This window comes from Artibeus jamaicensis, unplaced genomic scaffold, assembly GCF_021234435.1.
Source record: "Artibeus jamaicensis isolate MK-2021 breed Jamaican fruit bat unplaced genomic scaffold, CSHL_Jam_final scaffold_3307, whole genome shotgun sequence".
NCBI classification, from domain to species: Eukaryota; Metazoa; Chordata; class Mammalia; order Chiroptera; family Phyllostomidae; genus Artibeus; species Artibeus jamaicensis.
In genome coordinates this window covers 2,626,110-2,654,073 of record NW_026522040.1, presented here as the reverse complement: position 1 = coordinate 2,654,073, position 27,964 = coordinate 2,626,110, and the positions used below count along the sequence as shown (strand labels likewise).

At 47.1% G+C, this 27,964-nt stretch overlaps 1 protein-coding gene across 1 annotated transcript; it reads right to left on the bottom strand.

Annotated features, from left to right (window-relative positions):
* Positions 1 to 62: 62 nt before the first annotated feature.
* Positions 63 to 27,693, bottom strand: SLC35B4 (solute carrier family 35 member B4). Its single transcript, XM_053657111.1, has 11 exons — positions 27,356 to 27,693; positions 19,921 to 20,034; positions 12,473 to 12,575; positions 11,270 to 11,319; positions 8,473 to 8,554; positions 8,244 to 8,298; positions 6,512 to 6,621; positions 5,181 to 5,256; positions 2,743 to 2,818; positions 1,693 to 1,940; positions 63 to 1,233 (listed from the first exon to the last, which is right to left on the bottom strand). The coding sequence occupies exons 1-10, from the start codon at positions 27,430 to 27,432 to the stop codon at positions 1,694 to 1,696; spliced, it is 990 nt and encodes a 329-aa protein (XP_053513086.1). The 5' UTR covers positions 27,433 to 27,693; the 3' UTR covers positions 63 to 1,233; position 1,693.
* Between the last annotated feature and the right edge of the window lie 271 nt (positions 27,694 to 27,964).

Genomic DNA, 27,964 nt, shown 5'->3' with positions numbered 1-27,964 from the left:
GGGCAGAGCTCTCACCCGTGCTACCCACGCGTAAGGAGGGTGCACACAATGGCGCTTACCAGCTCCTCCAATCCCGGTGAGTTCCCCGAGATTCTGGAGAGCTCCTGTAGGCCTCCCTGCTTCTCCGGGGAGCCTCCTCTTCAGCTGTCCCATAGCCATGTCCCAGAGATGGCTCCTCTAGACACAGATGTGCATTCGGTGTGTCCTCTCACACTGCCATCTTGGACCACAGGCCACCCCGTGAGTAATCCCAGGTGGAGCCACCTCCCAATTTAAGAACACAGCCTGCACCCAGGAAAAGAAGAACGGCCTCTATGTGCAGAGAGAAAGCGGCCAGTACATGCACCTGCCGATGGGAGAGCACGCACATACTTGCGTGAGGTCAATCACGGTCCAGGGCTAAGTGAAGGTGGAGGAAATGAAAGAACCCCGACTCTCGTGCTCTTCTCTCCCGCATGGTCACGAACAAACTGCAGGAGGGGACACACCACGCTGGCTGACGTCGTTCTCCGTCTCAACGTTATGCCAGGGGAGGCAAACCGGGTGAGTAAAAGGGGGGCCACCTTTCTACGTGTAATAAAGCACATACGACCCCGACCCTCACACATACCCATCACAAACAAGATACCTTATAGAAAAACAAAGAAAACCTTCCACTTTAATTGTGATTTGACCTGATTTACACACCAACGCCATATTTTAATCTACTCACTAGTCTGCTTGCAACTGTCAGAACTGTTAGGCCGAGTGAAACCTCCTTGGTTCAGAAGCCCTTCAAAGACTTAACCTGCCCACTCGGAAGGAGGCCTGGGGATGCTGTGGCTCGCTGGGTGATGACCAAGGCCAGCTTCTCCTGGGCCACCCTGGTGTCACCTCCTCAGCTCGAGGCGCATGGGCTTCATGTAGAAGAGGGGAAAAAACGTCTCTTCCCCAATTGATACACAACTTTTTTTTCTTATTAACACTGTGCCGTAGAGATGTGCTGCAGGTCTGCTCTAAGCACAGACAGCCGGAGGGAAAGCACAGTTTTGCATAGACGACACTACAGACTGTGGGAAAGGGTTCGCCCCAGTCCCGCCCCACTGTCACCGGAGCTTGGCTCACAGGGACAACCACCACTTTCCCAACACACTGGGGAAAAGTCCAGCCCTGGTGTCACCAGTGTCTCCATTTGCTTGGTCACTCAGGTAGTTGTTCTGATGATGCCAGGAGCACGTGACTGACCGAAAAGTGCTGCGGAGGAGCGGAAGGAAGGGTGTCAGAACAGGAGGACGAGGACACGGGATGGTAATGACTTACAGCAGACAGTCAACAGAACAACAACAAAAGGGGTAACTCTGTCCAAGGCCGAGGGTATAAAACTAGTAGCTCTGGAGACTCAATTCAACGAACTCAATTCAACGAACAAGTGCAGTCCCGAATACTCTGGTAAACAAGACAGAAGTAACGAACGGCTGTCCGACAGCAGACAGCCATTCTTTTCCCCCATTCAGGGTCGAGAGGTTTCTATTCGGAGCCCACCCACGTAGGCCTGTAAAGCCGTGTGAAATCCGAGATGACCCGGCCTTCTGAAGATTCTCTGGTACGTGGCCGGCTCGGTGCTGGGGGCTAATTCAGCGTGAACAGAAGTGAAACAACAGCCAGACCTGTGTCGGACCCCGGCTCACGGCCACGCTGGCCCCCCAGGCAGACCTCAGTTCTTCTTGTCCTCCTTCCACGGCTGGCTTTTTGTGGTCCCCAGGCTGTTCCACACCTCTGTGTACATCAGCGTCCCAATGAAGACGAACGAGGTGCCCAGCCAGTGCCACAGAGTGAACGGGTTCTGGAAGTACAGGATGGAGAAGATGAGACTCACGAACTTGCGCAGAGTCACAACGAGGGTGACGGTGAGGGAGGTGCACTCTGTGGTGAGGGTGAAGACGCCCCGGATGCACACATACCTGGAGAGGCGGGGTTAAGGGAGTTTCCTGGGGATGAAGTGTGGAGAGGAAAACCTCCTGGCGTGGCTCTTGGCTTAAATGTTCACATTCTAAGACCCAGAACACCTGGGGGTTGTCCGCGGCAGCTCTGAGGCTCCCTGCAGAATTCCTGCCCCGCCATCCATTTGTGGGTCCCACCTCAAATCTGCCTATAACCTCCCACTGTTCTTATTCTGGATTCTTCCCACAGTTTATGGTGAAGGTCAGCTCCCAGGAAATGACCAGGGGGTCACCCCCTGGGTCCCAGGACAGGTCCTCACGCCCACCTTTATTTGACCTGGCCCCCCAGTCCAAGAACTAAGTTTGACCTCATTCTGCCCACGTCACCTCATTAGATTTGCCCTACAATCTACCTGACTGTTTCAAAGACTTAATTCTTTCCTAATGGCCTTAAGGTCATTCAAAAGAAGCATTTTTTTTAAACAATTAAGTTTAAATTTTGAAATTTCTTTGAGTCTTGTGACAGCTCGTGACATACGCAGGCCACTAGAACACGCAGGCCGTGCTCCAGTTCCTGCTTCTCCCCGACTTCAGCACTGGGCCCAGAGCATGTCCTTCCACTGCCCGTGACCTGCTGACCTGTGGCACCGCTGGCATCTGTTTGGCCCTCAACAGAAGAGCTCTCCGGGGGCGCCTCTCTTGCTTTACTGCCGAGCAGATCAAAGCGGCAGTGAAACGCATGCCGCGGCACTGTTAGAGGAATAAACACCCCCACACCGAAACCACCCCGAGAGGGCACGCGGCCGAGCAGCACAAAGGATACTGGGTAGCGACATTCATGAGGAGGTAGAACCACATGACGGGCACTGTCACCCCGACGACGGGAACTTGGTATGACTCTGCGGAGATGAAGAGGGGAGATGACCGTATCACTTGAACAGCTGACATCTTCACCTTTCCGAACAGTAACGCAGACTGAACGTAACAGAGACAGCAGTGCTGTCTCCCTCGCGAACAGGTTTGGACCAAACACCCCCTTACTTGCCTCAATTCCAGGCTACGTTGGCCTCAAGTGTCACTACACTGCTTTCTTAAAACAAATGACAGTTTATCTCAATTTTAAAGTAAATTCTTTACCGGTCACCCAAACAGGACCCTGCTTTTCAGAGAAGGCTGTGAAGCCCAGAGAAGTTCAAGTGATGTGGTCCTTAACTGACAGCAGCAGCGGAAAGACCACCAGTAAGTAAATGCCACGTGGAGATGCTGTCAGTCCTACTAGTGATCAAGGAATTTGAAATTAAACTAGACTGTAGCACTGTATAGCTATGAAGTTAGCAATGAAAAACTTACAACCAGTATTCTCATCTAGCAAAGGTAAAAGTGGAATAGCAGCCACTTGGTGGTCATATAAATTGGTAATGTTTTTTTAAAAAAATCAATTTGGCAGTTCCTACAAGTATTGATACTAATTCGTAGGAATTAATCTTAGATAATTCAAAAAAAAAGGTTCTCCATTCACTGCAGGGCAACTTACAATAAGGAAAAACTCCAAATGCCCAGGAATAGAGTGATGGCCACATGAGCAAAGGCGCTGTGACCAGATGAGGCATTGGACACGAATGTTCTACTTAAAAAATCCAAGGGTCCCTCCCAGTCACATAAACACTCACAATGAAAGTGAAAAAGGAAGTATTCTATGTACACAAGGGTTCCGAGTACGTTAGGACTTAGAGTGTCTGGAAGGACAGAGGTGATGTGAAGTCAGCTGGCGTGTAGGGTGATGGAAATTTGACTTCTTTTAGGTCATTCTCATGTCAGTTGCACATAGACTACCTGGGAGCAGACTAAACGCCCAAATGAAAGGGAATGAGGACGCAGGAGCCCCCTAAGGGCCGTTTCTTTCATGTGGCTCAGTGGTTTCTGGAGTCTGAAACACACAAGCATCCCTAGGAAATTCCCACAGGTGGTGCCACGAGATTCAGTTAGGAAAAGAGCATCAATTTTCTTTTGCAAAAAAATAATAAAAAGCCACCAAAAGCGGTGAATGGGTAGAACTGTAGGCCTGCACTGGTGGGAAGTCCCAGTAACGTGGTATTCTGTGGTCTCTAAAACACCGAGCGGGTGTTGAAATGCAAAGTTAACAAACATTAATAACTTCAGGGATCCACTGTATCAGTCTGCTGAGGGGAGAGACTATCAGTATGACTTAAAGTAACCCAGCTCTCAGAAAAATCACGGATAAATGTACATTTAAGGACAGTTCTGAAAAAGTTAAACTCTAAAAAAAAAATATAAATACACAGAGCTGCAACTTTTAGAAGCAGCATTCTAGTAACTAAATCAAAACCAGTCCTAAGATTTGATAGTGTGTTTATTTAAATAGCCCTTTCCTGTGTGGGGACTGTCAGAAACCTTAAAAACCACTGTGTCAAAAATCAGCTATGTGCCAATGATATCTCCATTAAAAAGACCCAGAAACGAGTAATTCAGAGCCTTAAACATTTTCTTTCCCACGACCTGCATCCCACGTCTCTTGCAGGACAAGGTGGGAGAGGCAACGCGGCACCACCGCCCAACTCACATGCAGATGCCTCCGAGCACCCCCGCCCGCTCTACAGGACACACCCTTCAGGTATGAGGGGCATGAAGCCTGCCTTGTGTGTTCATTTGTCTAGATGACACGAGGTCTTTTAGTAGCTGCTCAGGTCACATAAGTCATTTATTTCAAGTTAACAGGCATTTTATAGCTAATTAACTAGTCACTTTAAGAAGTAATAGCTAACTTATACTGTAGACTTGAGTTGAGTTTGTTTATTCCTGCGGCCTTTTTAACCTGTCTCTTGGAAAAGGAGCCCTGTCATCATTTCTGCTGCCCCCGTCCCCCGGTGGCTGGCACTGGGTCTGCCTGTCAGGGCAGACCAGGACCACCGGGCTCAGAGACGGCTGGCCCGCTGGCCACCCTCTGGTGGCTCCAGTCTCTGCAGTGGGTTGTCACTATTAGCATTCTCAGAACATCAAAGCTTCCACGTTCAAATGCAAGCACACATATTCCAAAGACAGTCTTCTCTTACTTCACTTGCAAATAACTGAGAAGCACCTGTAAAAGCTTTTACTGCCACAACTGCTGAGTCGTGGCACTATGTCCCTGGACGGTGGGATGGGGACAGTTTCAAGTGGGCAGGATGATTTGCATTAAAAAAGGAACGGTCAAGAGTAACACGGAAACTGGCAGGTAATTCCACTGGGTGGCCCGAAACTCACCAGACTTATTGAAAAGGACGGCGTGGCTGTAGATATCAGAAGCCAAGAAGATGAATCCAGGCAGGGGAAGGGCATGCTATGCGAAGAAATAATTCACATAAATTGAAATGCAAAATCATTGTAGAAATAATGAGCATAGTGTTACAATGATCCAAAGTTTTTCAGATTGTTTGACGTGCAATATCAAGAAAAGTTAGACTTCCAAGTTCAGTGTACACAGTGCATCTAACCACCTGGCCCTGTATGGCACAGTCACCCCCAAGATACGGTCCTTACCTTACGGGGTGTGATGGTCATCTCACACACGCATGCACGCATGAAGCCAGCATCCCTCCCTCAACAAAAGGGAATGGGAGATTTAAACACACAGTCCTCTATCCAAAGGATTTGTCATGTTTTACTGTTTTTGAGAACAGTCAAGTATAATGAATTAAAAAATTATAAAGCATGTGAAGGTGGATTTTAAGGAGGTCGAAGACAGTTAACGATGTCAGGGGAAAAGGTGAAAACAAGAATAAAAGGAAGAGGAAACAAAAGGTAAGCAAAGGCTGATGTACTTGGCAGTGACCCTACCACAGCAATTTAATGCAGAACCACAGGAGCGCTTCCTCAGCAGTTACCACGTGCCACTGACTGCTCTGAAGGACTGAGGCGAAACCAATGGGACGCACGTTTATTTTTTAAGTGCCCAGCTGCACACTCGAGCTCCTCCTACGTATGTCAGACTGCTTATCTGCAACGTCAGGGCAGAAAGTTGTCAGTGAAGGACAACTGTATCACCTTGACCTTGAGGGGCTGTGCTGTGGGCATTATCCCATCGGGGGTGAGGGAAAAAGAGAGGAGGCAGAGGAGGAGGCTCCAGGTCAGCAGTTTAATGCAAAGAAGCTCGTGTACCTAACTGCTATTTAAACTCTCCATAAAGTGAATAAAGCCCCTCTGAAGGCCTTACTCCCTCACACTCTCAAAGGCCCGCCAGCGCCTATTCCCCGAGGTATGTTGTTTCTGCAACTTATTTTCCTCGTCTAGTTTCCCTGTTAGTTTGAACCTGGTTCCACCCGCAGGAACAGGGCGGTGAAGGTTCCTTGTCTCTGCAGGAGTCCCTGGTGAGCAGACGCGTTCTGCTCACACTGACCGACCCTGCAGAGAACTGTGGCTCAAACGCACCCTGGCAGCCCATGGGAGGTGCTTCAGCCTGCGGGGTGAAGCAGTAGCCGGACAATAAGTTGATCCTTCAACTGCATCAGAAGGATGGCAGCTACACTTGCAGTAACGTATTATGGTGACGATAACTCCATGACTTCTACCCTCCCCAGGTTTAAGCGGTGGCTCACATTATAGAACAAAGCCTCCTTGGAGTGTTTCCCGAACTGCTTGTACAGAGTCTCCTGGAAAATGCCCATCCTGGCGGACGTCAGAAGAGCGAAGGTCAAGGCTCCAATGCCTGCAAGACATGGGTCAGGTTACAGGATACTTGCATTTGCACATTTCCAGATATTTTCTTAAAGAACATTTACTGGTTGCTTCCATGCACCACAAATGTTACAAACTAATTGTAGAGTATGGACAAAATTTTAAAAAGAAGTAAAAGTCAACCGTAATATTACCATCCAGTGCTTTAGTTTTCTCCATCTCTCTAAATACATTTGTGTGTATTTTATGCTTCACCAGGATCATCATGAGTACACAATTTCTTATCCTGCTTTTTTTGGTGATCTTTCTCCTGGATTTTCCTTCAGGTAATTCATTAAAATTTCAAAAACTATGTTTGAATGGCTGTATTGCTCTATCATGTGGATGTACCATACTTAAATGTCTTATGAGAATGATTACATTGCTTCCAAGTATTTCCTCATTAAAATCAATGTACATCCTTGTACATAAATTAAAATGTTGATTATTTCCTGTCCTGGCTGGTGAAGCTCAATGGACTGAGCACAGGCCTGCAAAAGGCAACCACACATTGATGTTTCTCTCTCCCTCTTTCTCCTTCCCTTGCTCTCCCTCTAAAAATAAAAATACCTTTAAAAATGTTGATTATTTCCTTAGAATAAACTCTCATACATGGACTTACTGAGTCAGAAGTTATAGACCTTTTAAAAACTCAATACGTGGTTTTTTTCCAAGAAAGGCTATATCAATTTATACTGTAAACAGTTTATGTGAAAATGATTTTCTTGCTGCAACCTCAGCAGTGAGAACAATCATTTATTATCTTGCCAATATAATGGATCAAAAATAAAAATTAGACTAATGAAGCTGAACATAAAATTATTGGACATTAATTTTTCTCCATGACGTTCAGATCCTTGCAAACTGTTTTTATTGGATAAAGTATTCTTCTACTGTTTTGTAAAGATCTTTCTATGTTAAGAACAGCAATCTAGAGGGGTAAATTTTCAAAGCCAACAAGCAGGGAGAGCTTCTCTCACTGCTATTTCTCCTCTACTTGGTCCTTGCTACCACGACTGCACTGGCTGCACTGGGAGAGCGTTTCACCTCCGCGTTGCACAAGGTGAGGGCCGGCTCTGCAGGAGCTGCCCCGGTAATTCCACAAAGAGACACTCCCACCTTAAACGATTCCCCAGGGCATTCTGTGGATTGGTCAGGTTTGGGGACACCACCATATGGAGGAGCTAACTTCTGAAGAAAATAAATCTAAGGCTGAGAAATGGGCCCCCTGGGAATTTCAACAGCCAACCGCGGCAACCTGCCCTTCTCCCGAAGAAGCCCCTGCTCGGCAGACGGACCACGAAGAGGCGGACGACCCTCCAAGCCCCGCTCCCAGAGAGAGTGCTGGGCAAGCAGGCCTGTCCTTCCCTTTCTGTACCCGTGGTGACCAGGAAAAACACGGATCCATGTCACAGAACACATGCCCATGAACCTGGACATTTTCTTTTTTCATTTCTAGAACACTAGGTTCGGAGATATATGATCCCAGGTGCCTCTCTTCTGCGGCATAATTTGTTTAGCTAAAGCTCCTCGCCAAGAAACACATCCCTTAGGAGAAAACTCAGCAAACAGAACTGCAAAGGCAATTATCTTGATTGTAATTACTGTACTTACCTAGTAACCACCATGTGAATGCCTGGAATCCGTCACTCAAGCTGGACTGCGAAGTCTAGGAAATAAGAAAAACACCAGGTACAGAGGCCAGAGCTACAGGCAGTGGGCCCGGGCACAGGGACACGTGCGAGCCACTTCCCTCCCCTCTTCCTCGCATCATGTACAAGGACCTGGTACCGGGGCCCCTGAGGTCTGTGGTGAATGTAAGTGGTTTGTGACCCCTTCTTACCACTTGCTTTGCTGACATGGAGGTGCAGATAAATATCCCCACAGACACCAGGGCGATGGAAGTGTATTTGAACATACTGTATCTGCGAAAAGAACAAGAACACCTCAGGAGAGCACAGGCACCAATTTCCACGTGCTGTTTTCCGTCACGGTGCCTGAGAGGACAAATCACCAAAAAACGATGGAGGGGGTCACTTCCCAGCCGAGTCCATGTAAATCTGTGTGCAGAAGAACCGGGGTGCCCGCTGGTGGCTGCACAACACGCTTTCTTGGCGCTGCTTAAAACAGTGTCTAATAGTTTGCATACCAACAGACTGTCTCATCAGAAAATTTTTTTAAAAAAGAACAGACCAGACGTAATAATATTCCATTCTGCTCTCTAGAGTGCACATGAAGGCCTGACCAACATCAGCTCTTCCCCGGGGGGCAGGGGCCTGAGCGTGAAGGCGCACACCACGCAAGGGGAAGAACGCGCTCCGGCACGAGGAGTTGGCCTCGATTCTCAAAACCATTCAAGCGTCTATTTCCAGGGGAGGATTTTCTATTAAAGTCTCCAAATGATTGAAATGTTTTTAAATGTTGACGTAGCTGGATGAAGGGAGGATTGTTAACTAATGGAACTGCTGGCAGTAATAACAGTGGCATTTCACATTAACTAAAACATGATCATTAACATCCTTCTCAGGCCCTCAGTGATAAAGCAAAAGGCTTCGGGGAGGAATGAAGTCAGATTTACGAGACAAGCTATCCGAAGTTCCTACACAACTACTGTGCACAGTTCTGGTCACAGCAGCTCATAAAGGCCAGCAGAACTGGCTGAGGAACAGAGCGAGGCTGAGCGCGCTGGGCGAGAGCGGAGGGCAGGGTGAAGGACCCGGCGCAGCCGGAGGCAGCTGTGAACGATGTCAGGAAACACTTCAGTCTGGGAAGGTCAAGAAAGAAAGGCTTAAAAGTGAGAGCTAAAAAATAATGAATGAGGAATTTACTATCAACTTGGGGGGCACCCTCCCGAGATGAATAAAAGGAAGTGTTAAAAATTAATAAATGGAACCACTTTGAACTGGAGTCGAAGCCACCACCCAGGGGAACTGCCTGTACATCTCGAGCTCAGACCCCTGGATCGTAAACACGGCAGACGACCCTGGGGCTGGGCCTCGAGCAACGTCCCGCCCTAAGGAACTGTCCGTCACACAACGAGCAAGCGGACAGCGTGACGATGGGCCTGAGATCACCTGACTGAAGACTGAAAACAGTGTGGAATCAGTGTCCCCGCTGAGCTTCCCTGCACCGACCGAAAGTCCTGCCTTTTACTGATGTAATTGTTCCCCTGCCCCAGAGCACACCTTGCCTTTGGCTCCTATTCGGGACATTATTGGGATTTTTGCCTGATTCACTGCTTCCCAAGTAGTTCTTCTTTTTTATCTCAAATGACTATCGCCTCTCACTTTGGCCTTTGAGGCTGACGTAGGTACTAATTTCTGTTGTTAGATAATTAAGAAGATTCTTGCTCTCTGACTTGGAAGAGGGTCAGAGAGGCCGAGGGAGAGACTGACTCAGGATGACGGACCCCAAACAAGGCAGGGAAGCCCGGAACGCTTGAGAAAGGCTCCGGACATGTTAAGGCAGCATCAGAATATGTGTTTTAAATAGAATGTTCTTTTGTATCCCTCTTACAAGCCAAAATCCAAGGTTGGAAGAACCATAGGTCCATCCCCAGGGGAATTCTGTTCTACCAAGAAGCACATGATTACTTTAAACATGACGAACCTGTTATACACACACTCTTAAGTGCAGGGGACCTAGGGACAAAATCACCCACAGTGGGGCTTACCTGGGGGGATACATAAGTCTCGGGGAACTCAGGGTTCATGGTAAGCAGCCTGGTGAGACAGGACCACTGTCCTTTTGTGACACAGCCCTTCCTGGAACTTCAAAGCTCTAAGGTTCCTACCCTCACATCCAACAGCTCCTGCCCAAGCTGGTACTGAGTTCTAATACTGGGGGTGGGTATTAAACACATTCAGAAGTTGGCATCGACTTGTACGATTCTGGATGTAATAGTGAGGGTGAACTCCCCCAAGGAATGTTCCAGAAGGTGTGTGCTGTCTTTTCTCAGTGCCCCTCTTCCTTGGGAGTGAGAGGTGAGGCTCAGGACGAAGGTGGGTGACAAGTACTTGAAGAGAGCAACCTGGACACTTCTGGTATCCTCCTCCCTGTCCCACAGAGAGCCACCGGTGACACAAGGAACGGTCCTCAAACTCCATTCCATCTTCTTGGCCATTTGGGTCTCCATTAGAGATTTTCTTTTTAATAACTATGACCATTCCTCAGTTCACTATGGTGTGTGGATAAACACCCTCTGGGACAGCACTGTCCCGCACCGCTAGCTCAGAGGTTGCGAATATCCCACACTGGGCTCTCCAACACGGTAACCACTAGCCACATGTGGCTGTGGGGCAATTAACATGTCACTAGTGAGACTGAGAAAATATATAATTTCAAGTAATTTCCATGTTAGATGTAAACAATCACATATGGCTAGTGGTGACCATACAGGGCAGTGAAATCCTAGATCAACTGGCTTCACAGGTTAGTGTGGATCTAAAGACTCAGTGACAAGAGCTCCTTCTCCCCAGAGCCACAGGTGCAACCTCCCACCTGGTCAGCTGCTTCAGGAATAAACATCGCTGTCACAGAGGGAACAAGGACACAAAGAAGGTCAAGAGCAAACTATCTCCACCACAGATGGGGCACATGAAATGCTTCCTCTACATAAATTATGAAAGTGTACTGCTTACCTTTTCTTCAAAATGATAATCCCTAAAATCATGTTGGCAATTAGAGAGCCCTGTGAAAGGAGACAAGAGCAAGCTTCAGTGCACGAGCGAAAGACGGTGTCATTCAAGACAAACACGAGCGCAGACAACAGGGAAAGGCAGCTGGGGAGGAAGAGGTTGGGATGATCCATTAGTAAGGTCCAGGTGTTCGTATAAGGGCAACAAGTATAAACCATGAAATCGATCTTGCAAAATAATAAAACTTTTTAAAGATGACAATGGAGAAAAAAATGATCAGTTCTCTATAGCCAGTCCTAGCTGAAGCTGTGGCTAGCAGGAATAAATTGTTAGACTTGTTTTTGTCAAATTTTCCATCTCCCTTACTTACGAGAGCTTTTAACAAGCTTCTTGCCGCTCAATGAATGAAAGGCGCACAGAGACCCCTCTTCCCTGGAAGGGTGTCTGTCTACCAATCACCGTGCACCTGCTGAAAGTCTGTGACGCGCTCAGCGCTCTGAAGGTCATCTGCATAATTAAATTAGCTCCAGAAAGTCCCTGCAGGAGCAGCGCACTCGGTCCCACAAAAATCTCAGACTGCACGGAAGTGTTACAGTCCCGACAATCACCCATTTGGTATTCTTCTGCGATCCTGTCTACACCCCCCTTGAAGTCTTTCCTGCCCCTTAGGGAAAACTGTTCTCATTTATATAAAAACCAAACGCAGATCTGTGGCCACACACGAGGCAACAAAACAACTTCTACTGCTGTCAAAGAAACATAAACATGTCTTCATCAAGAATTCCCCTTCATTTATCTCCAGTCTCTGCTTAAAAAAAGAAATCAGAAAAGGGTCTGCCTCATTTACTAGAAGTAAATGTAATTTTATGGAAGAAAGAAAAAGTGATGAGAAATAAATAACATGCGCAGCGAGTGTGACTGCGAAATCAACCAGATGAAAGGAATTAAAGGCAAAATCTGTTTCTCGGGAAAATTTTGACTTTCCTTTTACTCACCACCCACGAGACCTCAGGTAAGTCCCAGGAAACCACCCACGTTCTGGTTTCTCTCTCTCCGCCTCCCTTCTCAGGAGAGGGAAAGCCGGCCTCTGCCCACGCATCTACGAGACCTGCTCTCACACCCAGACACCGCTCGTTACGAGCCCTTTCCACCTCTGCCCGCGCGGTGCTTCAGGAGGAGCGCACTCACGTGCACGGCGGTACTCACAGATCTAAATATCATGTGCAGAGGCATGGCGATGTTGAGGTTCAGGGCGTAGTTGTTCACCACGCTGACGGTGAAGAACATGGTGACCATTGTGGCATAGTATCTGAAACGCAGAGGGGACAGCCTGTCATTACACAGAATCCACTGTTCATAGCAAATCAACTATAGATGGCAATATGCGTTTTTAGTTAAGAAGTATTTGGCTTATTTCCTCTTATACTAAGATTGTATCACTATTATCTGTTGAAGTCAAATAATAAGTATCTATAAAAATACTTCACAAGGCCAGACTAACATGGAAAAAGTTTAAATCATAGAGAATGCTTTCAGAAACAGTATTTTAATGTTTCCAGTATACATGGCAAATGAAAACCAGTAGTCTTCAAAACCGTTCCTTCCTAGACACCGATAGGTTTTTGCAAGTCAGTGGAGACAGAGAACATCAGCATCGTGGCAGAGTGAGCAGGCGCCATCATTTCTCCTCTTGTACTTACAAGTTAGACAGCTGTAACTCAGCCTGGGACCCTGCTCAACACACAGGCCTGACAGAGCCACACATCGGCCACCAGAAGGGGGTGCGCTAGAAGGAGCAGGGGTGGTAGGATGGAGCAGGGCAGGAGGGGAGGCAGCAGTCGGGTGCCCAGCCTGGCTCCAGCCTGCACACTGCACCCTGGAAGGGTAAGAGGGGCAGAAGCCCTGTTCTTCCTTCTGCCTGCCCCACTGCAGCAGAGCTGGCTACAGGTGGCTGGGAGACCCCTACTCTGAGGGGCTGGGGCGGAGCTATGAGACTGTGCACTTGCCTCCTCTGCCCCACAGACCCCGCAGAGCCTGGTAAAGCCAGGAGCACAGGGCAAAAACGCAGTCGCTCTGGGAGCGTGCAAACAAACCCAGTTCTCACCACGAGCCACCCCACCCCCATCAGAGCAGTCATGACCCACACCTGCGGTGAGCTGCGGACAGAGGGGACACCCGACATCTCAGTGGGTATAGGGCATCTTCCTTAACCTAAGCAATGCCACTCCACCGTGACCCCAGAGGCGTAAAGTGTGCACATAAAACAAAACCTGTACTGCAACTCCGGTCTTGGGGAAGGAAAAGGCAGCCTGCCTATGAACCTGCTGAACTGCTGTGAGCAAAACTGAATCCCGACAAGAGGCCACTACCTCCAATGCACACAGAGAAACGACCCACCGAACACCATGAACCACCGAGGTGACTGGGAGCACAGAAAGGAAACGAAAATTCTCCAGGAACCAAACTCAGAAGTCACGGCAGACTAATTTAAATGACAGAGAATTCAAGATCGCAGTTATGAAGAAACTCAACAATACACCAAAAACAAACTCGGGAAGACAGTCTAATGAGCTCAGGAATAAAATTAATGAACACAAGGAGTACTTTACCAGAGAGAGTCAAACTACAGAAAAGAAATTCTGGGGCTGAAGCACTCAGTGAGATAGGCATAAACTAGAGAGTACCGGAAACAGAGCAGGCCAAGATGCAAAAGAGAATTCGAGAACTTGAAGACAGAAACCTAGAAATGACCCATGAGGAAGAAGACAGAGGACTTCTGCCAAGATGGAGGCATAGGTGGATATACCGTGCCTTCTCACACAACCAAGTTTAGAGACAACTAAATATTAGCAACAAAAAACACAGCCAGAACACGGAAAATTGAACTTTTCGGAAGTCCGCTAACAACAAATTCTTCAGCCTGACCGGTAAGGGGCGAAACCAGCGGCTGGTGAAGCGGGGTTGCACAGGAAAACTCGGTCAGACGGACTCAGGCACGGAATCCAGATGCGCGGAATCCAGGCGCAGGGTTGGACCTAGTGAGCGACCGAGCCAGCGACCAGGCGAGCAACCTCGGGGGAGACAGCGGGGAAGCGGGGCTGCGTGTTGACTGTGGTCGCGCATTTGTGCGCGGGTGGACAGGCGAGGGAGTGGGCGGTTGGTCCGGGCCCGGCGGGTCCCCACGGCAAGCAGCAGTGGAGGGCACCGCCATTTCCCTGCTCTGACCCCACCTCCACAGACAGCGTCATAACGCAGCGACTCTGAGTGGCCCGGCCCAGGTGAACCACCTAAGGCACTGCTCCTCCGCACCCAGCTGTGAGAAACAGCAGAGGGGGTCGCCATTTCCCTGCCCTGACCACGCCCCCACATACAACGTCACAACCCAGCGACCTGGGAGTCCAAGGCTCCGCTTCTCACACTTAAAGGGCGCGAACAGACCAAAAATGGCGCAAGAAGATCTCAAAGCCCCAGAGCCTATAAATCTAAGCGATGAAGAAATAGCAAAACTCTCAGACGCACAGTTTAAAACACTGGTGATCAGGATCCTCACAGAACTGGTTGATTATAGCCACAAATTAGACAAATATATGAAGGCGAAACTAATTGAAATGAATGGAATTGCACAGGACACCAATAGCAATGAAAAGGAAACTGGGACTCAAATCAATGGAGTGGACCAGGAGAAAGCAAATAATGGCCAAACAGAAAAGAGTCAAGAAGCAAGAATTCAAAGAAATGAGGAGAGTCTTAGGAACCTCCAGGACATCTTTAAATGCTCCAACATCCGAATTATAGGGGTACCAGAAGGGGGAAAGGCACAGCCACCAGTGGAAAACGCATTTGAACAAATAATAAAGGAGAATTTCCCCAATCTGGCAAAGGAAATTGACTTCCAGGAAATCTAGGAAGCTCAGAGAGTTCCAAAGAAGTTGGACCCAAGAAGGAACACACCAAGGCACATCATAATTACATTAGCCAAAATTAAAATGAAGGAGAGAATCCTAGAAGCAGCAAGAGCTAAGGGGACAGTCACCTACAAAGGAGTCCCCATCAGACTGTCAGCGGATTTCTCAAAACAGACCTTACAGGCAAGAAGGGGCTGGAAAGAGGTATTCCAAGTCATGAAATCCAAAGATCTACATCCAAGATTGCTCTATCCAGCAAAACTTTCATTTAGAATGGAAGGACAGATAAAGTGCTTCTCAGATAAGATCAAATTCAAGGAGTTCATTGTCACCAAGCCCTTATTATATGAAATGTTAAAGGGACTTATCTAAGAAAAATATGAACAGTGAAAGGACAGCAAACTCACAGTTATTAACAACCACACCTAAAACGAAAGCAAACTAAAAGGACAGCTAGATCAGGAGTGGAAACATAGAAATGAAGATCTCAAGGAGGGTTAGCAACAGGGGAGTGGGAGGAGGAGAAGGGGGGAGAAGGTACAGAAAATAAGTAGCATAGACAGTAGATAGAAAATAGATGGGGGGGGGCAAGAATAGTATGGGAAATATAGAATCTAAAGGACTTGAGACACATGGACATAAACTAAAGGGGGGTAATGGTGGGGACGGGGGGTAGGGTGGAGGGGAATGAAAGGGGGAATAGAACAACTGTAACAGCATAATCAATAAAAAATTTAAAAAAAACAAAAAAAATTAAATTACATTAAATTAAAAAAAAAAAGAAGACAGAGAACTAAGAGTTTTTAAAAGAAATGAATCCACTCTCTGGATACATTAGAACCCGCCATCTAAGGGCAACAGGGACACCGGAAAGAGTGGAGAGGGAGCAGGGAACGCGGATCCTACCTAAAGCAACAACTGACGGGAACTTCCCAAGCCTATGGAAAGAACTGGATTTTAGAGTAGAGGAAGCCAACGCAACACCTAATTATATCAATACAAAGAAACCCTCTCCAAGACTCATCTTATTGAAACTGTTAAAAATCAGCGGCGAAGAAAGAATTCTCCAGGCAGCCGGGAACATAAAGACTGACCTTCAAAGGAAACCCATTATTACATTATCACCACCAGACTTTTCGGTGGAAACATGAAAGGCAGCAGAGAGTGAAAGAAAACATTCAAAATATTGAAAAGAAAGGAACCATCAGCCAAGGATAAGATACTCGGCAAAGTTATCCTGCAGCTATTAAGAAGAAATAAAGGCTTTCCCAGACAGACAAACGCCGGGAGAACTGACCACTGTAAGTCCTGCACACGAGAAATGCTGGAAGAAGCTCTTCTGTCGGAAACAAGTGCACAGATGCAGACGAAAACTCTGAACGAGATGACTTAACAGACAGGAGCAGGCAACCGAAAGTCTATTTCAGAACAGGTTATTAAACACTTCATTACAACATAATGGTTAAAGGGGGAAAGGGCATTAAAATAATTATAGCCACTGCAGTTTGGTAAGAAATGCACAACATCAAGAGGGATAATTTGTGACAACAAAAATCATCAAAGAGCAGGAAAAGCACTGAATGGGTAAGGGTGAATAAAGCAGCAATTACAAGAGAAAGGACTGCTGTTATGTATGAGACTCTTTACCCAATCCTAATGGTAACCACAAAACAGAAATCCAGGGCTGAGACACAAAACATTAAAAAAAAAAGAGAGAGAAAAGAAAAGAAAGAAATGGAGGGGGAAAAAACAGAGAAAACTGCCAGACTAAAATAGCAAATAGAATACCAAGGGGAAAGAGTCAAGGGAGAGAGAGCAACAAGGAAAGGTAAAGTACCTGTAATAAGTCTTCATATAAAGTTAATCACCCAAATTATACAGGGACCAAACTCATGAATAAAAACGCAGAAAGCAGGAGCATGGAGTGAAAAATAAGCCCCAGCTACATGTTGCCTCCAGGAGACTCGGCAAAAGGGGGGAAGATGACACTTCAAACAACTGGCGCCCAGAGGAAAGCGGGTGCAGCAGCACTTATATCAGACACAAGAGAGTTCAAAATTTTTTAAAAAGGTAACGAGAAACAAAGACAGACATTTTATCATGACAGAGGAGAGAATTCATCAAGGCAGCTCAATCACTTAATATATATGCACCCAACCTGGGAGCACGAGGTATGTACAGCAATCACTAACGGGCCTAAAGGGAGAAAAGGACAAAAATACAATTATTGCAGGGGCACGAATACCCCGTTGACAGCAATGAATAGATCACCCGGACAGAAAGTCAATAAGGAAATACCAGCCTTAAATGACACATTAGATCAAATGACCTTAATGATATTTATAGAACTTTCCATCCCAAAATGACAGCACACACATTCTTTTCAAGTGCACGTAGAACATTCTCAAGGGCAGACCATCTGCTGGGGCACCAAGCTAGTCTTGATACATTTAAAAAGACTGAAAACATACCAAATATATTTTCTGACCACAATGGTATGAAACAAAATTAACTCCCAGAAGAAAGCTGGGAAAAACGCAAATATGTGAAGATTTAACAACATGCCACTAAGCAACTACGGGGTCAAAGAAGAAATGAAAGAGGAGATCAAAAGATACAGACAGACGGCCCTGGCTGGGTGGCTCAGCTGGTTGGAGAATCATCCCATACACCAAAATGATGCAGGTTCAATTCCCGGTCTGCGCACATGACCTAGGTTACAGGTTCAATCCCTGGTCAGGGCACATATGAGAAGCCACTGATCAATGCTTCTAACATCAATGATTCCCCCCCCTCTTTCTCTCTCTCCCTCTCTTTCTCTAAAATCAATTAAAAAATATATATATATCCTTGAGTGAGGATTTAAAAAAAGATGAAGACATATGAAAACAAAAATACAACTTACCAAAATTTGGGGTACACAGAAAAAGCGGTACAAATGGGGGAAGTTCACAGCGTTACAGGCCTACCTCAAGAAACAAACAAACAAAAATCTCAAAAGAACCTAGCGTCACACATTAAAAAAACTAGGAAAAAAAAGTTCAAGATAGCGGCAGCACAGGGGGCGTCTGAACTCCACCCCTCCCTCCACCCCTCCCGTGAGTAAACTCAAACATACACACAGATACAGAACAATTACTCCTGCAACACAACTGCAGGCTGAATAAACAAACAGGGACAGAGGGAAGGCTGGCAGAGCCACGGGAACCCTCTGGGAGGGAGCTGCAGGAACTCTAAGGGGTGGAGGAGCCAGCGAGAGCAAGGGGGCAGCCAGGAGCTCTGGGCAGGCGCTTTGGCTCACCTGCAAAATCACAGCAGCTCTCCCAGCTCCACCGAGAACAAGCAGGAACAATAGGGTGGTACCGCCCACTCCTGGCCTCCTTGCTGGGTTCCGACGGGCTTCCCCAAACTGGCTGGTGCTAAAGCCCACACAGAGGTCACTTCTATGTTAAGACCCCCTTCTGTACAACAAACGAGAGAGACTGCAGAGAGGGCCGGCAGCTGCGGGAGCTCTCTGGAGACTGGGGATTAGGCGGGGTGGGAGGTGCCGGTGAGCAGTACCACTGCTGACCTCCCCCTCCACCTGCCAGCAAGGTAGCTAGACAATCACCCAAATCCATTTCAGCCCTGAACAAAGGGAGCAAAGAGGATCCACAGGCCATTACTATATGCACCTGGCTGCAATCTAAACATACAAAATTAGTAACAAAATTCAGCCAAGTCTCCTGCTGCGGATTTTTCTACAGCAAGCTACTCAGGTATGTTGCAAAACAACATCAACGAGGATGAGCCTCAACCAGCCCTTGCACGCATTCATACCAGCATGTCCCCTTCAAAGGGATTAATGACACGAGCCTATTGTAAATACTCACAAGGATGGGTTACACACAGATTTCAAGTCTCCGCAGCAAGCGTGCTGGGTTGCAACACACTGCTCATTATAAGAACTGCTGCTTTTTATTTGGACCCGTGAGCACAGTTCTGTAAATCTGGACTAATGGACAGAGGCCTAGAACCAACAATTTTGCCTTAGTCTGCCCATTTCTTTTAAGGTTTTACTTATTTTTAAAGAGAGAGGAAGGGAGGGAGAAGGAAAGGGAGAGAAACATCAACGGCTGCCTCTCATATGCGCCCCGATAGGGGACTGAACCCACAACCCGGGCAAGTGACCTGACCAAGAATCAAACCAGCAACATCTTGCTCTGCATGACGCCCAACCAACTAAGTCACGCCAGTCAAGGCAAATCATGTTCTTTTAATTGAGATGAAATTCACAACATAAAATCAATCATTTAAAGTAAACAATTCCGTGGCATTTATTACATTCACGACGTTGTACAATTGCCAAATCTATTTCCAAAAGCCATTTGTTTTTTAAAAGGAACAATGATACCACTCTTATCACATGTGATAACATACGACAGCATACATAACTATTTTAAAAAGTTGGTGACATTAGGCCTTTCACTGACCACATACTAGAGACATACCCACACACCGCCCACACTGACATATATGTACGTGGTCATCTCCACCACAGTGATTTGAAACGTTGTGGCAGGGGATTTTATTTTAAAATACATTGGAGTTTCACAACATAATTTAATCAGAAAATAAATGATTACTCTGCTGATATATTTGATACAAATCGTATCAAACAATGTCTCATATTCCTTTTCTGTAAGTGCCAGAAAAGTTCTTAACTTTAAAAAGGAAAAAAAGGCTAAAAGAGACTTCCACGTGCCATACCTTATTGGGATAGCTGGCCGCTTCGTTCCCAAGCGGGCTTCAAAGAGGAAGCCTTCCACGGCGATAAATAAAAATTGTGCAAATGTCACGATGTTCCCACATCCCGGGTGCTTCCTGTGCAGTGAACAACAAAAAGGCTTAAAACACCAGGACCGAGGCCACCATGTCTCATTACAAGGACAGCTCAGAGCAACAGGGAGAGTCCCCTTACGCACTGTCCCCCCGTTTTCATGCCCACGGGCCACAGGCACTTAGCAAAGCCCATCACAGAAGAACACCAAGCCTGCCTCGTTCTCCTGGAGGGGTGGCAGGCCATCAGTCAGGGTCACTCCGCTGCACTCCCTGCTGGAACTGTGACACCACTTTCCTTGTGAACTGTAGGGAGCTGGCCATATGTTCTTTTTGGGATCTTCAGTTAACCAAGAGGACTTCGGTCAGGATCCGGGTCAGCTTAGGCAGCGAAGCCCAAGGACAGAAATGGGCTCAGGCCTCCTAGAAAGTGTTGACAGATCCCCCTGACCAGGAACCTTCAAGAAAGATTCTGTCAGCCGAAGATTCACACCCACTGTCGATGGCAGGGACGTTACCTTAGCTCCCCTGTCGGCGCAAAAATTGGCTCCTGGGGTGGGGGGGAAATCTTACTATTATATAAGTATAAAGCACAGATATATGTACAGTACATAAACCCTATAATAGTGTATCTGTTGGGGAAAAAGGTCCAAAAGCGGGTCTTGGTGGGGGAGGAGAGGGGCAAGGAGCAATAATGGAAAAACTGAGGACGCAGCTCTGGTATGCTGTTCTCCACGCCTCTTAACACATACGCATCAGGCACGCAACAGTGTGCGTGAAGTTCAACCGAACCTCTCCAGGGGCCTCTGAGAGGGGCAGGGGGCCCTTCACAGGGGCTGTTAGGGAAAAAATTCACAAGCTAGGAGGATTCCTTCTGACATCCCCCCTGCGGTGCTCTGTGGAAATTCACTCCGTAAGATGTCTGAGGTTTTCCTGAGCTCGTCCCCCATTGGGCTCTGCTCCATCAGAGGAGGGAATTCAAAGCCAGCAGTTGTCTTTGTTTTTCGGGAAGCTCCCAGGTTTCCCTTATTAGCGACATTGCCATGTGACGAAATTCAGCCTTCCTAGTTTGTATTTTCACCTTCACCCAAGACATTTACCCAAAGCTAGTGACTACTGATGTAATTATATTACTAAATATCAATATAATGCTATTTATTAAAAACTCCATCCTGTTGATAGTATTGATATTAAATAGCAGTGCCAAGCATGCGGATTGTTAAACACAGCCATCGAGCGCAAAAATAAAGACCTCCAAGTGCCAGCCATGCGTTTTTGTTTTTTGAGATTTTGTTTCATTTTTTTGATTTTGCAGTTTTCTTACTTTATTATTTTCTCTATTTATTTTTATATTTTATTGATTATGCTATTACAGTTTTCCCACTTTTCCTCCCTTTGCCCCCCTCCACCCAGCATCCCCACTCCCTCAGGCAGTCCCCACACCATTGTTCATGTCCATGGGTCATGGTTGTATAAATTCTTTGGCTACGCAATTTTACACTGTACTTCACATCCTCATGGCTATTCTGTAACTACCTATTTGTATTTTTTAATCCCCTCACCACCTCACCCATTCCCTCACACCCCCTCCCATCTGACAACCATCAAAACACTCTGTATCCGTGATTCTGTCTCAGTTCTTCTTGTTTGCTTAGTTTGTTTTTTAGATCCGATTGTTGCTAGGGATGTAGTTGTTGCCGTTTCACTGTTCATTGTTTTGGTCACCTTCCTGTACAGAGTGCAGCATACCACCTGAAGCAAAACGGCTGCTACTCTGTACGACCCAGTCAATGCAATGACTTCTTTAGCACTTTTTATGTTCAAGGGACAGGGCTAAAGGTTGTAGGAATCCATAAATAATCATTTGTAAGACATTTACCTCATTCAAGGAGCTACTAAAACCATTAGCCTCAGTATGAGCGACAGGAGAAGGAACTTGAGCTGCAGATGGGTAGTTCCCAGCAGACTCTATGCAACTCTGTCTAGGCCACTCTTTAAAAACCATGCGCCTGGGGGGCAACACCCCCCACCGCCCCCAGAGTGGACTGGGCTGGTCTGGGGTAAGGCCCTCAAACCTGTCCTTCTGGAAGCTTCTCACTTGATTCTACTGTGCAGCCAGGCTGAGAACCACGAGTGTAGGTCTGGGGCAAAGGCTGGGAGGCACGCACGCGTGCGTGTGTGTGTGTGTGTGTGTGTGTGTGTGTGTGTGTGTGTGTGTAAGATGCACAGGTAATTCTGATATGCTGGCACAGGGTTGAGAACAGCTGTGCTCCACAGTGGCTAAAAGTACATGGTGACATGCAGGCTGCAGCTCTGTCACTTACCCTGGACAGTGGAAGTTAATTGCCCGATCTACATCCGGTTTTCTTATTTTTAAAATGGGACACCGGTATTAGCGCCTATCTCACTGGTTTCATTGCACAGCAAATAGGCCAGGCCCTGAAAAGCACTTCCCCTAGTGTCTGCTGTGCAGGGAAAAGGCAAAGACTAGAACTCCTGGACCACCAACCTGCAGGACCTTGCCTACCATACTAGCAGGTCTTCGGCTGAAGTCTAGTAACCTTTTAAAAGATATTTATATGTTGACCATTTTTATCAACTGTAAGACAGAGGTGACGTACAATTAACATTCTAGGGAGGATTCAATGAGAAGACACACATAAAGTGCCAAGCCACAACTTAGCCCAACAGGGGTTAAGCTTCCTTGCTTTCCCTTCCGTTTGCTCTCTACCAAAGCCTAGGCCGGTCCAGCTGAAGAACAATCACGGGGCGGCTGCCAGGAAGCTCTCGGCGTGAATGAGCCCTGACCCCTGCCCTCAAGATGACAATGTGTGAGGGAGCCACACCTGGAGCATGAGGCAGTGAGAAGCCAGCGCCATGGGGGGCTGGTTCCGGGTAGCGCTCCCACTCTGGGCACAGCGTGTGGCCTTCACGCAAGCCCCTGAATGAATTGGGGACGCCTCATTCGATGCACGACTGTGATCTAGAATATTAAAATTGTACAACAGAGAGAAAGTAACCATTTCTTTTTTTCAAAAAATGATTCGCCTTGCAAGTGTATTCTCCATTACTATTTTTAAAAGGCATCATAATTATTAGTAATTTTATCTTTATTTTTAGGGAGGCAGGTGTTATTACAGCTATTTCACTGCTAAAGACACCCAGGGCCACGTGGCACCGACTCAGGTAAACCCCCAGGGACACGCGGCAAATAAACGGCTTGCAGGCCCCGTCACTGCCTTTATTATTACTCACACAGGGCAGTGGGGGGGTTGTATTCAGTGTCTGGAGCCACGCAGCCAGCACCACTGTGTAATTCTGGCGCATCTCCGAAAGAAACCCCACACCCACTGGGAGTCACTTCCAATCGTCCCCTTGACAACTCCAGTCTACTTTCCCTATTTCCGCAGGATTTTTAAAAATCCTTCATTTATTTATTTTTAGGAAGAGGAGAAAAACATTGGTAAGTGAGAGAAGCATCAATCAGCTGCCTCTCGCGTGTCCCCTCCTGAGGACCTGGCCCTGGACCCAGTCCTGTGCCCTGACCAGGAAACGAATCTGTGACCCTCCGCTTGGCAGGCCAGCGCTCAATCCACTGAGCCACGCTGCCCACGGCTCTATTTCCATAGGATTTTTAAATATCCCCAATGCAGTCACATAATTCAATTTTTTAAAAGTCAATTTACAAAGCTTTTTAGGAACATACTGTTAGAGAGAGACACATATTTATACATCACTAACTGCAAACAGGTTTCTCTGACTTTGCATTCTCTTTGGCAAGAATCCACTTTTTTTTTTTTTTTTAAAGCAACTTTGAAGAGAAATAACTGGACAGATAGTGTAAGCCTTTTGTTATCACTTATTCTAGATTTGGGAAACTTTTCTATAAGAGTTAGCATTAGGCACGTGACTGAACAAAGGGAAAATAAATGTTCCGGGCTGTTTCCTCCTGGAAGACGCACGACACTCTGCCCACTCAGTCAGCTGACGCGGACCCCGGGCTGTGACGTCACGTCTGCTCCTAATGCCCCTCTGCGCCCCTCTGTGCTCATATTCTATTTCAGACCCCAACCACGGGGAGGAACATCCACAAGAGACACCCACACTGGTCTTCCGGTTTGGGGGAAGTGATTATACATGGCTGCTTCTCCCTGCAAGTCACTGTAGCATTTGCATTTATACTAACAGTGTGTTCCGCCTGCCACTTATTAGTGGGAGTTCCGCCTCCCAGGGTTTCCCAGGGAGCCATATAAAAAGCACAGTTCCTGCTCTATAAAAAAGTTATGAGCTGTGATGTCCCAAGATGAAGTCCCAAATTCTGAGGCCAAAACTAAAAAGACCTTTCAAGACCATCTAGTCCAACCAGCTCTTATTTTATTGCTCTGTCACATGAGAAGCTGTGAGTTGCCCAAGCAAATCAGGACAAAGCTGCTATTTGGTGTGGTGTACCATCCCTTAAATCAATGAATGTAGCCCTCACCATCTTATGGAAACCCATTCCGGATTTATGAGCCCTCTGTAAGTAAAATTCCAGATTTGCATTAAAAGATAAGTGAAGGATGACTATTCACAAGTTATTTCAAAGTTCTAAATAGACCCTCCCACAATGTGTGAAAACATGGTTGTACGAGTAAAGTTAGATTTAGCCACAACACCCCAGGAACAAATTCATACGACAAGGTATACCTGTACCAAAGTAAAGGTTTTAGAGAGGAAGCCCATCTGTGTGTGCTTCAGGCTGTGCACGTGAATCTCATTTAATCCTTCAAAACCACGTGAGGCTGGTCTAACCATTACCCCCGGTTTCACTGTTGACAAAACAGATTCCAGGAAACCAAGTAATTTAGACAAGGGCTCATAACTAGTAAAGAGTGCCTTCAGCTGCGACCATAACTGGCATCACACAGCCTTTGACAAGATTTAACTTAATGCACAGGTGGCAAACAGAAGGCCCGTGGGCCGAATCCAGCCCTCCACCTTGTTTTATCCGCCCCGGCACCTTGTTTTCTACCCAGTGGCAGCGCTGAGCTCTCGCTTACCTGTTAAGGAGTAAGTTACCTGTATACAGTCCTAACATTGCATTCGGCCCTTTGAAGGCAACCGCGAGGCTGATGTGCCCCCTGGTGAAAATGCATTTGACACCCCAGATTTAATGCATATTCCAACACAAATATTACACCTTTATTTGGCTGGTCTGACTTTATCACTTTTTTATAGTTTAAAATCGATTTTCAAAGAAACTTTCCTTTGAAATGTACCAGCTTACAGCAGGATCTATTTTTTCCCATATCCCTCACCACCTACTCAAGAATGTCAAATGACAGATCTTGATCAACATTTTCTGCCTGACAAAACTTCAAGCTCGGTAACTGCAAAAGTTAACCCCGCACAGAGTTCACCTTAAATAAACTGGTTGCTTCAGAATGACTTCATGAGTGGCAGCAGGAAAATAAAATACATTTCTGGCAGGTACCACATGAGGAACTGGGTGAGCAAAACCTATAGGCTGCTCAAGTTCAAAATGAAGAGGGAGGATGAAAATGGTCTTGGACGAGGAGTTCAGATATCCCGGATCCCAGGTCTGCCTCTGCCACTTCCAAGTAGTAAAAGACCCTTTAACTTCTTAGGAGCTGCTTCATTTCCGGTAAAACGGAAATGATAATTCTAGACCTGTCTTGTACGTGGGTTGCTCTGATAGCCAACGAAGATAAACTGTAGACTCAAAAACACGGTGGTGGAGAGCACCGCAGGTGACATTTTACAGCAGGAAAAAGGAGGCCCCGAGAGGCTGAATGATTTGAAAAGGTCACACAATCAGGGTATGGCAAAGCCAAATACGAAGTTCATCATTTTGAGATTTTTAGTGCTGAGGCGTTTCCGGGACACCTGCTGCCTTTTCTGTAGCAGTTCCTACTCCCTGAACTTTGCACAGTACTCAACATTATTTGCATACCATCTCAATAAAATGAACCCAGACTGCTTCTGCTAATGTTCCTAGCCATTCTGTTCTTTTCTTTTTTTGTAGGAACGCTGCCTTGATAACATATAAATTTTGGTGTGCAACACTAGAATTTGACATGTTTGTAAAACCTTGTGCTCACCACCAAAAGTCTAGCTACCCCATTCATCACCCCCTTGACCTGTTTTGCCCTCCCTTCACCCCCCCATTATTAAACTGAATCTACTGGGGTGACATTGGTTAATGAAACCATACTGGTTTCAAGTGTACAACTCAATAAAACATCATCTGCACACTGCATCATGCGCTCACCACCCACAGTCAAGTTCCTTTCTGTCCCCATTTATCCCCCACCTTTGCCCACCTTCCCCTCCCCCCACTCCCCTCTTCCCCTCTGGCTATCACCATACAGTTGTCTGGGGCTATGTGTACTTTATTTGCTTAACCCTTTCACCTTATCACCCAATCCTCCAAGCCCCCACCCCTCTGTCAGCTGTCAGTCTGTTCTATGTTTCTGTGCTTCTGTTTCTTTGTTTTGTTGATTAGATTCCACATATAAGTGAGATATGGTATTTCTCTTTTTTTTTTACTGGCTTATTTCACATGATAATCTCCAGGTCCATCCATCTTGTCCTAAAAGATAGGATTTCCTTCTTATTTACAACTAGGTAGTATTTCACTGTGTAAATGTTCCCCAGCTTTTTTTTAATCCACGCCCCACCCCCAATCTTAGTTAATAAGGTTACATCTCAAAACTGTAAAGACTAATACGTATCTTAAAGGTGGAAATGTTGTCTTGAGTCAGTAACACGGACCTTACACATAAATAAAAATTGATTCTGCTCCATCACTGAGGGGAAATGTTTGGGCCAAGTACTCATGCCCGCCTGTCTGCAAGGGCAATAAAAAAATGCTGTGCGGGCCACTTGAATACACATAAAACTTTCTTTGCAGCGTGTACAAAATCAGGCTGCCTTAGTAAATCGAAAAGGTTTGCTCAAGTCAAACGTAGCATTATTACCAGAAAGGAAAAAAGGAACTGAAGAAACCTAGCCACGAGTTCCCCGGCCACCTGGGGCCAGCCACGTGAGAAATTCTCCAGATTTAACCCCCCCCCCCCCCCCCAGTCCGTGCAGAAGTGTTGACAACAACAGCCCGCGTGTTTCCTCGGAGAAACGCTGTGAAACTATTGGGCGGGAAAACGGGTCGTGCGCAGGGCGAAGGAGCGGTCGACTCAGCGGGGTCCCAGGCAGCGAGAGCCCAGCGGCTGGGGCTGTCCCACCCCGGTTTCCGCCCCGGTGTGGTGGTGCGGGGGGAGCGCGAGGGGAGGGACGCAAGGGGACGCCTTTCCTCCGGCTTCCTCAGCGCAACTCCGGGAATCGGGCGCGGCCCGCGGGGGTCACTCACCTCACCAACAGCTCTAGGAAGATCACGTTACTGCAGCAGCCTGCGAAAACCAGGCCCACCGCGCAGAGCGGGTGCATGCCGGTAACGGGGAAGGGGGGCGAGCGCGCAGAGGAAGCGCCTGCCTATACCACTACCCCAGGTAGCCGAGTTGCAGCCTCAGCCGCGGCACGGAACATCGCCTCCACCCCGGAGCGGAACTCTACCCCGGGGCTGCCGCTCGCACCCCTTCCTCAGCTACCGCGGCTAAAGCCTCGGGCCAAGAAGCTGTAGTTCGCGGTCAGCCCCGGACCCATTCATCCGAGGGGGCGTCCTAGGCCCGGCCAGACTACGTATCCCAGCAGGCCGCGCGCCCTTACGTCAGGCTGGGACGTGTCCAGCTTCTGCTGGGCGCCCCTCACAGAGCGGGGGCGGGGCGTGGTAACCATCAAGCCCCGCGCGATTAGAAGCCGCGAGGTTCACTGGGAAGTGAAGTTCCAACCTTGTCGATGTTTCTTAGGTGTCCAAGGGTTCAGAAAGGTTTTCGTGCATCACTATCTCAACAAACACTGCTGGTGGCACTAGAGCTACAGATCTGTGACTTAGAGCTGGGGGCATTATGGCATCTAAAAC